Below are 10,639 nucleotides of genomic sequence, written 5' to 3'. Positions count from 1 at the left end.
TGTATTCTCTCCCCGAGGTATGCGAATTAACTCAAATTTCGAGAAATTTTTAGATAGATCCTTTACCACTTCGAGGTATGCTTCCATTCTTGAGTCCTTGGCCTCATAGTCTCCATTAAACTGGTTAACTACCAATTGCGAATCACAGTAAGCGACTATTTCCTTAGCTCCAACACCTTGTGCCAATCGAAGTCCGGCAATTAGGGCTTCGTATTCTGCCTCATTGTTGGAAGCATTAAATAACAATCGGAATGATTATATTGTTCTAAAATTTCCGATGTTGGAGACTCCAACTTGATTCCCACTCCGGATCCCTGCTTTGATGAAGATCCATCTACATGCAATTTCCAAGTTTGGTTCTCCGGTTGTTCTAGCGTGCCAGGTATTGGTAGCTCGGTCAGGAAATCTGCTAAAACCTGAGCCTTCATACTGATTCGGCTTTTGAATTCTATATCGTACTCGCTCAATTCCACTGCCCATTTCGCCAAACGTCCGGACTGACTTGGACTATGAAGAATTGTTCGAAGTGGCTGGTTGGTTAATACTTTGACCGGATGGGATTGAAAATATGGACGCAGCTTCTGAGCCGAAGTCACCACCGCGAGTGCGAGTTTTTCCATCATTGTATATCTGGTTTCCGGATCCGTCATTAACTTACTTATGTAGTAGATTGGCTTCTGCTCCCCGCGGTCTTCACGGACCAAGACTCCGCTAACCGCATGGTTGGAAACGGATACATATAAATAAAGCTTCTCATCCACTTCTGGTTTGGAAAATATAGGTGGAGTAGTCAAGTATGCCTTAAGCTGCCCAAAAGCTTCTTCACACTTCTCATTCCAAAGGAATCCTTTGTTTCCTTTTAAAATTTGGTAAAAAGGTAACGACTTATCTGTTGATCTCGAGATAAAACGATTCAAAGCCGCAATCCGCCCAGTTAACCGTTGTACCTCCTTGAAGTTCCTTGGGGACTGCATGTTTAAAAAGGCGTTGATCTGATTTGGATTGGCCTCAATCCCTCTTTCGGTCACGATATAGCCGAGAAATTCTCCGGATGGGACTCCGAATGTACACTTCGCCGGGTTTAGCTTCATTTGATATTTATTGAGAATATCGAAACATTCCTCTAAATGCTTAACATGATCCTCCTTCTTTAACGATTTAACCAACATATCATCTATGTAGACTTCCATTGTCTTCCCGAGATGATTGTGGAACATTTTGTTAACCAACCGTTTATAAGTTGCTCCTGCGTTTTTCAATCCAAAAAGCATTACCTTGTAACAGTAGATACCTCTATCCGTGACAAATGACGTTTTCTCTTGGTCTTTGGGGTTCATCATTATTTGGTTATAACCCGAGAAGGCATCCATGAAGGTTAACAGTTCATTCCCAGCGGTGGATTCTACAAGTTGATCTATATGCGGGAGTGGGAAACTGTCTTTGGGACATGCTTTATTGAGGTCTGTGAAGTCGATGCAAACCCTATATTTTACATTCTTCTTTTTGACCATGACAGTGTTTGCTACCCATTCCGGGTATTGTACTTCCCTTATGGACCCTATCTTTAAAAGTTTGTCCACTTCGTCATTTACTATCCTTGCTCGCTCCGCTCCGAGCTTTCTTCTTTTTTGTTTTACCGGCTTGAAGCTTGGATCCACGTTTAGTTCATGACAAATTATGCTTGGATCTATGCCAGGCATATCCGCCGCTGACCATGCAAATGATGCTTTGTTTTTCCTTAAAAGCTCAATCAAAGCTTCTTTTATTTGGCCAGTCAAAGTTGCTCCAATTCGGACTTTCCGATCTGGTTTATCTTCTTCCAACACCACTTCGATTACTACATCCTCTTTTTCCTGTCTGCTAGGAAATGTTGGTCTTAGTCCCTCTTTTGCGGGTTTTGTTAATTGCTATTGGATCTTCAAACGGTGGCTAGCTAGATAACACGTCCGTGAAGCTTCTTGATCTCCCCGAATTGTTTCCACTCCACTTGATGTTGGAAATTTGATACATTGATGATATGTAGAGGGGACTTCTTTCATTTGATAAATCTAGAGAGTCCCGAGAATGATGTTGTAAGCCGCGGGCTTATCGAAGACTACAAAATCTACGATCTTTGACACCTCTTTGGCAAGGACCGGTAGCTTGATTGTTCCGAGAGACATGGCTGACTCACTTGTGAACGCAACTAATGGGGATGGAGGTCCTACTATGTCCGCCCGACTAATTCTCATTCTTTCTAAAGTACTTAAAAAGATCAAGTCGACCGAACTGCCTGTATCGATAAGGATCCTCAATACTTCGAAGTTGGCAACGTCAAGGGTAATGACCAGGGCATCATCATGAGGTCTTTCGAGGTGCCGTGTTTCTTCTTCGTTAAATGATATTGATGCACCTTGAAAATTGACTTCTTCGCCCAAACTTGCTTTGAGTAAGACATTTCGTCTATGTTTCTTGATGGAACTTATCGAATCTCGACAAAATTTGGAACCTCCTAGACTCACATTGATCTTACCCTTCGAACTCCTTGGTTCTTCCTCGTTGGATAACCTTGGTCTTTTGAAATTTTGATCTTTGGAGTTTTTCTTTGCTTCGTGGTATTCTTTCACAAAATCTTTTATATCAAATTTGGAAAGATCTCCACTGGCCCAAAGCTCCGCGAGGTGCCTTTTAAGGACACTACAATCCTTGGTTAAATGTCCGGTTACTTTATGAATGTCGCAATATAAACTTTCATCACGGACCCAAGTATTTGACCTTCCTTTCCCTTGGAATTGCTTTCCGACAGTGTTGTTGAAGGGTTGAAGGGTTGCGCGGAAGAGTGCATTCTTGGTAGGGACGGTGATTGCCGGCTTTTCTTGTTTATTTCTTTTGGCAAAATTTTCTTTTTTTCCTCTACTTCCATCCAGTTGTTTGCGCGGAAGAGTGCATCCTGAATTGTGTCTGGTTTATGAAGTATTAAATCCTCTTTAAACCTTGAATCATGTCGCAATCCTTTTCGTAGGGCAGATAAAGCTGATTGTTGTGAGATTCTTGGGAGCTTTGACAGCACTCCTTTGAACTTGGTGATGAAAACTCGAAGTGACTCATTTGATCCTTGTGATAGGTTCCAAAGATCGGCATCCGAAACGCTTTTATCCATAAGGATGGAATATTGCTTTAAGAACACAGCTGATAGTTCGTCGAAATTGCTGATCGAACCCGGCTATAATTGGGTGAACCACATTAGAGCTTGGCCGCATAGATTTTCCGAAAAGAGCTTGCATTACCCTGCGTCTTCATCAGCTTCATCCAATTCGACTCTTCCAGCAGCGATCAAAAAAGCTGCGAGATAGCTCTTTGGATCCTCCAATCCGCTGTAAGGATCCAACTTGAGCTTCCGGGAGTCTTTGATTCTCAAACTTGCAATTCGCGAGATGAAAGGTGTTCGCCTAGCTTCTTCAATGACTCGATTGATGTCTGGCTCCGAACTTGTAGCTTGATGAAATTTTGATTTCATTTCTTTTAATTCCTGGCTAACCTTCCTCATGGTCTCGAACTGGTCGAGGTTCTCCTGCTCGTATTGATCTGCAAGTTGATCTTCATCTTCGAGCTGTGTCTCTCCTTCCAACGGCTGAACCGCCGTATTAGTAGCACCAGGAGTCGTTTGTCCGCTGGTTTCATTTCGCGCAACGGAACTTGGCGAGTTGAATATCCTTCTTCGGATTCCCACAAGGTTTCCTGCACTTAAAGAGCGAACACGAGTTTGTATGGTACTGACGTTTTGACTAAGAGATACCTGGGATGTTTGTAACGTGTCGACGGTCTTTTCCACATTCGAGAACTTCTGCGACATTTCCGACATGGTTTGTTGCATGGCTTTGAGGGTTTCGGCCAATGATAACTCAACGGCGTCTCCTCCGGACATTGCTGCTTATCTCGGAAATATAGTAAAGAAAAATCTGACCACTCAAGAATCCTCTGTCCCCACAGACGGCGCCAAAATGTGGATGTCGGATTCACACACTCAAGTATTTTTGTTAAGTAGAAAAGATTACTCTTGAGGGACAAAAACGAATATGTAAAGAGCTTATGAATTGTTACAAAAATTGCTATAGTATTTCTTACTCGAGAGAAAGATCCCTTTTTACATGGCTATTGGCCCTTATATTTATACATAGAAAAAACGACATTTAAATGGCTAATTAAGTACAATTATTCTCTCTTAAATATGTCCGTTTTGATCTTTGATTTTAATACTTAACGTTCGAATTTGAGTTGATTCTGATCTTCATGGGCCTCGCCTTTTGGCCCAAATGTCCTTGGACCGACTTAACCGTGACTTTGTCTCTGGACTCGTGTCGAGGTGCCGTCACTTCGGATTCTCCTTGTGGTGATAACCACTTCGACTGTTCCTTTGACTCGCGGGTTTAATGGGCTTTATCCTTTATGGGCCGTTATCCTGACTATGTGGCAATCTTTGGTTGGTCCCGGACCTCTGGTGCGGGATCCGACACCAACAGGCACTAGGCATATATAAGTATGATTCAAAGCAGGATCCAGATAACCAGACTGGAAAAAACATTTAATAAAATTAATCACACCTGCTTTGACTGTATTCCAATGATATTTGTAGAATCCTGCATTTAACCCGTCAGGACCTGGGGCCTTGTCAACATTCATATGGGATAAAGCCCTGTAGATTTCCTCCTCAGAGACTGGCTTGGTTAGATGTTGGTTCATTTCTTCTGTGACCTTGGGCTGTATATGTTGCAGGACTGGTTCCAAATGAATACTGCCAGAAGAAGAATAAATGTCAGTAAAATATGAATGCACCACCTCTTGGATCTCTTTCTCTGATTGTTTAATAAAGCCCTGTGCATCTTGAATTGATGTAATGCGATTGTGACTCCTCCTTTGCTGCGTTTTAGCATGAAAATATTTTGTGTTTTTGTCTCCAGCTTGCATCCACTGAATGCGGCTCTTAGTGCGCCAATACTCTTCTTCCATTCGATATTCATGCTGTAATTTACATTTAAGATCCATAATATAATTGTAATCTGGGGAAGGAGAGTCATACGCTTTTTGAATGGCATGATGGAGTTGTTGAATCAATTTGTGAGAATTAAGATTCTGTTCTGATTTCCAGCGCGATAGATCGTTCCTGCAACGCTTCAAGGCTTCATAGAATTGTTGTGGTGGCAAGTGTTTACAACCTTGATCCCACGTATTTTGCAGAGCCATATGAACATCTTGCTTATACCTCCAGCGGTTATCATACCTAAATTGCCTCATGCCTTTCCATTTGTTATTCTCAGTTTGAAGTAATAGAGGCCGATGGTCAGAACCTATCCAATCCAAGAGTTGAGCCATTGCCTTAGAAAATTTATCCTTCCAGTCTGCAGTTGCAACGATTCTATCCAACTTGGATTTAACAGTGCCAGTGCTTCGGTTACCTATCTAGGTATAAGGGCCACCATAGGTCTTAACTTCATGTAAACCAGAAACTCTCATCATCCTTCTGAAATTGGCAAACTCCCATTCTGGTTTTGCAGGTCCTCCTAGTTTTTCTGAGTTATCTTGGATCTCATTGAAATCACCTATGACCATCCTTGGCTTGATGTGGTAGAGACCAGCTTTGACCAAAGTTTCCATCATAAGCCATTGTTGTTGTCTTGGCTTTCTCTCCGGGTTACCGTAAACATATGTCAAGCAAAAAGTGGTTGACCCTTCCAATATATAATCTTTTTGTAATGATTATATGAGATCCCTAGATTTAGTAGAACTAGAAAGTTCTTTTTTTTTTTTTTGTTGCCCAACAATATCTTTCTGTCCTATAATTTCTAAGGAATTAAAAATATGAAATAAAAATTTGGAATATCCTCTCACGATTCTTGTTGGAAAACTCAAAAGTCAACAATGTCCATGTCAGGCTATTTAATTTCCCGATAAAGAAAAAAAAATCTAAAGCACGTTCTTCGTCTCGGATTCAGAAAATCTAACCTTGAAGATGAGTTCAAGATCTGACCTCAAAATCAAACGAGTTTCTTTCATAATCTTCTTGTTATGTGTTCTTGTTGAGTTATGCCATGGAGGAATCACCAGTGAATATGTCAGAGCAAGTGATTTACCAGATGACATGCCATTAGACAGCGATGTCTTTGCATTTCCTCCTGGTCCTAATTCACCTCAACAAGTTCATTTAACGCAAGGGAACCATGAAGGTAATGGAGTGATTATTTCTTGGGTGACTCCGGTTAAGCCTGGTTCAAATACTGTTCATTATTGGTCTGAGAATGAGAAATCGAAGAAACAAGCAGAAGGAACCGTTAATACTTACCGATTCTTTAATTACACTTCTGGTTACATCCATCATTGCCTCATCAATGATTTAAAAGTAAGTCTTATAAGTTTAAAGCGGTTTTTGATCCGGATTTCGGTTTGGTTTAGCGTTTTTTTTCCTTTGGATTTTCTGGTTAATTTTAATCTTTTATTGATGGTTGATATGGTTATGGTTTCTATTTATAGTCGAATATATCCTTAATTTAGAAAATGAAACTTCGGATTTAGATAGGATTCAAATTCAGTTTCATGGATATAGAAAAATGAATACGGGGTGATTGGAAGAGGATGTTAGTTTTGGCTCTATAGACTTTGGCTTTAAGAATTTTGGCTGTAGAAATTTTGACTATAGAGACTTTGACTGTAGAAAGAAAGATTGAAATGGTAATTATGAAAATAAAATTTGAAATGGTAAGTATATGTTTTATTAAAAATACTATTCTATAAACTCTTTTATACCAATATTAATGGTAATTATGAAAATAAAATGATTATTATTGAAATGGATCTTAAAAGAAAGATTGAAAAATGATAATAATTAATTTATCAAAAAATATTTGTGAAACAATATATGTAAACATGTAGAAAGATTCTAATTATTACGAGGAGAAGAAAAAAAAAAGTTTTGAATTATTATTTATTTTAAAGTTTTATTATTTGTTTGAAAGTTTAGAAAATTCAACTTAAAAAAGAAAAAAGTGGGCAGTTAGACTTTAAGAACTTAAAAAAAAAACTAAAGTCCTAAAATTGTGATTGATAAATATTTGGCTTTTAAGACTTAAAAAAATATATAAAGCCCTTAAAGCCTCTTCCAATCACCCCCTACATTTAAATTATGCTAAAATATAGTTTGGTTTTCGATCAAGTATTTCGGTTGGGTTTGGATTCAGATTCCGTTTCTTTTCTTGGATTTAAGAAAAATAAATCCATTTAAACCATATTAAAATATAATTCGGTTTTTAGATCGGTTTGTTTCGGTTCGGATCCGATATTTTTATATTAAACACACTTTTAACAACTTTTGTGTTTGTAATTTAGTTACGGTTCTTTTATTCTTATTCATTCATTACATGGTCGTGTGCAGTTTGATACGAAATACTACTACGAAATTGGGAGTGGCAGGTGGTCCAGACGGTTCTGGTTCTTCACTCCGCCTAAACCAGGCCCTGACGTACCTTACACATTTGGATTAATTGGTATATTAAATATTGTCTTTAAATTTCATACAAAACCTTAGACATTTGATTAATTAATGTCTCAAACAACTTTCCAATGTGTGATTTTCTGTTACCTTCCAGGGGATCTAGGACAAACTTATGACTCAAATAGTACGTTAAGCCATTATGAGATGAATCCGGGGAAAGGACAGGCTGTTCTGTTTGTAGGAGACTTGTCTTACGCGGATCGTTACCCTAACCATGACAACAATAGATGGGATACTTGGGGAAGGTTCGTTGAGAGAAGTGTTGCTTATCAACCTTGGATATTGACTGCTGGCAACCACGAAATCGACTTCGTTCCTGACATTGTAAGACTTGAATATTATTCCTTTCCTTGTTTCTTTTTCTTACTTTTTGCTTAAAACTTGAAGAGGTTGTTTTATAGGGTGAAATAGAACCATTCAAGCCTTTTATGAATCGGTATCATACGCCATATAAGGCATCGGGAAGTATATCTCCATTGTGGTATTCCATCAAAAGGGCGTCGGCTTATATTATTGTTATGTCGTGTTACTCGTCTTATGGTAAGGAATTAAAGAGAAGAACTGCTTTATAAATAAAGAACTATTTAGTAGCTTGTTACTTAATTTTGCATATTCTTGATTAGGGAAATACACACCTCAATACAAATGGCTCGAAAAGGAATTGCAAGGAGTGAATCGAACAGAGACGCCATGGCTTATTGTCTTAGTACATTGCCCGTTATACAGTAGCTATGTGCATCATTACATGGAAGGTGAAACATTGAGAGTCATGTACGAACAATGGTTTGTTAAATACAAGGTTGATGTTGTGTTTGCAGGTCATGTTCATGCCTATGAGAGATCGGTAAGTTAATTTACTCGTCCCCCAATAAAATTGATCTATGTCTACTCCTGCCTTGTCCCCAAATGATCCTAAAGTAATGACGCAGGAACGTGTTTCTAACATTGCTTACAACATTGTCAATGGACTGTGTGAGCCAATACCGGATGAGTCAGCTCCTGTATACATAACGATCGGGGATGGAGGAAACTCGGAAGGCTTGGTTACTGAGTAAGTTTAACATATTCTGCAATCTATAACAGAGTAACTTACTTGTAACCGACTCTGTAACTAACTCTGTTATTGATATACAACTCTACACTTTCTTTGAACTTTTATGTGACTGGCTTTTTCTATATTGTAGCATGATGCAGCCACAACCAAAATACTCCGCCTTTCGAGAACCTAGCTTTGGGCACGGGTTGCTAGAGATTAAAAACAGAACTCATGCTTACTTCAGCTGGAATAGGAACCAAGATGGGAACTCTGTGGCAGCGGATTCTGTGTGGTTGTTCAATCGGTTTTGGAGAGGTCAAAAGAAGACATGGCTTGATGCATTTTAAACACAAATTGAACAAGGTTGTATTTTCGCTGCTATTCGAAAGAAATAAATCACTTTGTGACTGTTTTATGAGGGTATGTTATTGAGAGATTTGATTATAACCTCCTCGCTCTCATACAGAAAAAAAATAAAAAACCATTTCACCATCCACTCTCCTCTTCTTACGTGGGTTGCTGTATCTGTGAACCATTTCTCCATAAGAGTCTCACCAGTGTGTGTGTATGATGACTCCACCAAGTAGTGTTCCAACTTGCAACACGAATATAACAGCTTCTACTCGCCCTTTCTTACTATTTCGTTCCTCGCAAAGTCATCCATACTCTTCACATACCTATCCTTTACCCCGCGGTCGGCATCATCTACAACTTTGGTTTTTATTTGTGTCTCCGAAGTGTGCACTAGCATTGACTTAAAGCTCTGATTCATCTATTGTCTTAGCAACAATGAATGATTTGATAAAATCTACTACTTAGTTATTAAAAAAAATGAGTAACTATTGTGCCATAAGTTACTCATTTTTTTTAATAACTAAGAGGTTTTGGGCCTAACCTCGTACATCCCCTCGAACCAGGGACATGAGCATTTTACATGATCCCCTCCCAAGTGCTATAAGTTACTTATTATTTATGAAGGAATTGTTAATTACATCTCTAGAAATACAACTTCTTTTACAAAATCAATTCTCATGAATTTTATAGACGTTATAATCACCTTCATAAAAGTTGTCTCACCTTTTAGTCCAATGTTCAGTTCATCAAACATGACATAAGAAATGTAACCAACAAAACATAAAAAAAAAAAACACATGTCTTCAGAAAAAAAAAAACATTTTTGCAACTACGAGCTGATGTACTCCCAAACATTAGAAAGATATTAGTTTATTTTCAATGATTTTGATGTTCATTTCAGTCCAATTTTTGGAAATATCACTCTAAATTTATATCAAATCGACTTTAACTAGAGTACCAAAACGCAACTACTAAAAAACCATCAAAACCAGAATCACTTTTTGGTTTTCACTTCCATCCTTGACATCATTCGACAAAATGTTCCAAAGACTTATCCTGTTGGTACTTTTTTAACCTTCAATATGATATTCCTTATAAATATAGATGATAAATTTATTAGTTGTTCTGATCAATATATATGTTTCTTATTATTGTAAACGTTATATGAATAATAATTTGGGTTGGTCATATCAAAAGACAATGATCAGAGAGAACATCGTATGAGAAAGCAATGATTAAGTCGAGTGTTCAATTTATCATTATAAACAGGGATTAAGTCATTAAGTTAGGGTAAGGACTAAATGTTAAACTCTATAATGGTTTTATTTAATAAAATTCAACACTTTATCTCACTATTTTTATGTCCTATTCTTTTTTTTTGTTTCTTTTTTTTTTGTTTTGTTTTGTGATTCCACATTAGTAATTCTGCATGAAACTAAATTCAGTAAAAAAGAAGTTTACTTTTTTTAGAAAAATTATTAAGTATTTGATATTCTTAATTAATTGTTTTTTGGCAACTAAAAAAATGGGTTTATTACTCACCTTTTTGGTTTATGCCAACAATTTTGTTTGTTTCATATTGAATTCACAACTTAGTAGCACCAAATTTTGCTTATGGTCTATTGAAGGTTTTTCCGGCGATCATGAGTTGAAATCTTATGGATCTGGAATTGGTTCATTATCACAGATCATACCACCAAAAGCCACTTGAGTAAAAAAATCAAAAT

The 10,639-nt window shown here is 37.8% G+C and overlaps 2 protein-coding genes across 2 annotated transcripts; one reads left to right on the top strand and one right to left on the bottom strand.

The window, feature by feature from the left end:
* Positions 1-4,416: 4,416 nt before the first annotated feature.
* Positions 4,417-5,789, bottom strand: LOC110229260. The gene is made up of 2 exons (XM_021029013.1): positions 5,057-5,789; positions 4,417-4,771 (listed from the first exon to the last, which is right to left on the bottom strand). Exons 1-2 carry the CDS (start codon positions 5,347-5,349, stop codon positions 4,417-4,419), a joined length of 648 nt encoding a protein of 215 aa, XP_020884672.1. The 5' UTR covers positions 5,350-5,789.
* Positions 5,790-5,916: 127 nt separating this feature from the next.
* LOC9315138 (fe(3+)-Zn(2+) purple acid phosphatase 12) lies at positions 5,917-9,002 on the top strand. Its single transcript, XM_002880840.2, has 7 exons — positions 5,917-6,373; positions 7,403-7,514; positions 7,617-7,846; positions 7,924-8,062; positions 8,146-8,366; positions 8,452-8,573; positions 8,707-9,002. The coding sequence occupies exons 1-7, from the start codon at positions 5,987-5,989 to the stop codon at positions 8,903-8,905; spliced, it is 1,410 nt and encodes a 469-aa protein (XP_002880886.1). The 5' UTR covers positions 5,917-5,986; the 3' UTR covers positions 8,906-9,002.
* Positions 9,003-10,639: the final 1,637 nt, after the last annotated feature.

Source organism: Arabidopsis lyrata (assembly GCF_000004255.2).
Source record: "Arabidopsis lyrata subsp. lyrata unplaced genomic scaffold ARALYscaffold_4, whole genome shotgun sequence".
Taxonomy (NCBI): domain Eukaryota; kingdom Viridiplantae; phylum Streptophyta; class Magnoliopsida; order Brassicales; family Brassicaceae; genus Arabidopsis; species Arabidopsis lyrata.
The sequence above is the reverse complement of the archived record's forward strand: the minus strand, read 5'-3'. Positions and strand labels throughout refer to the sequence as shown.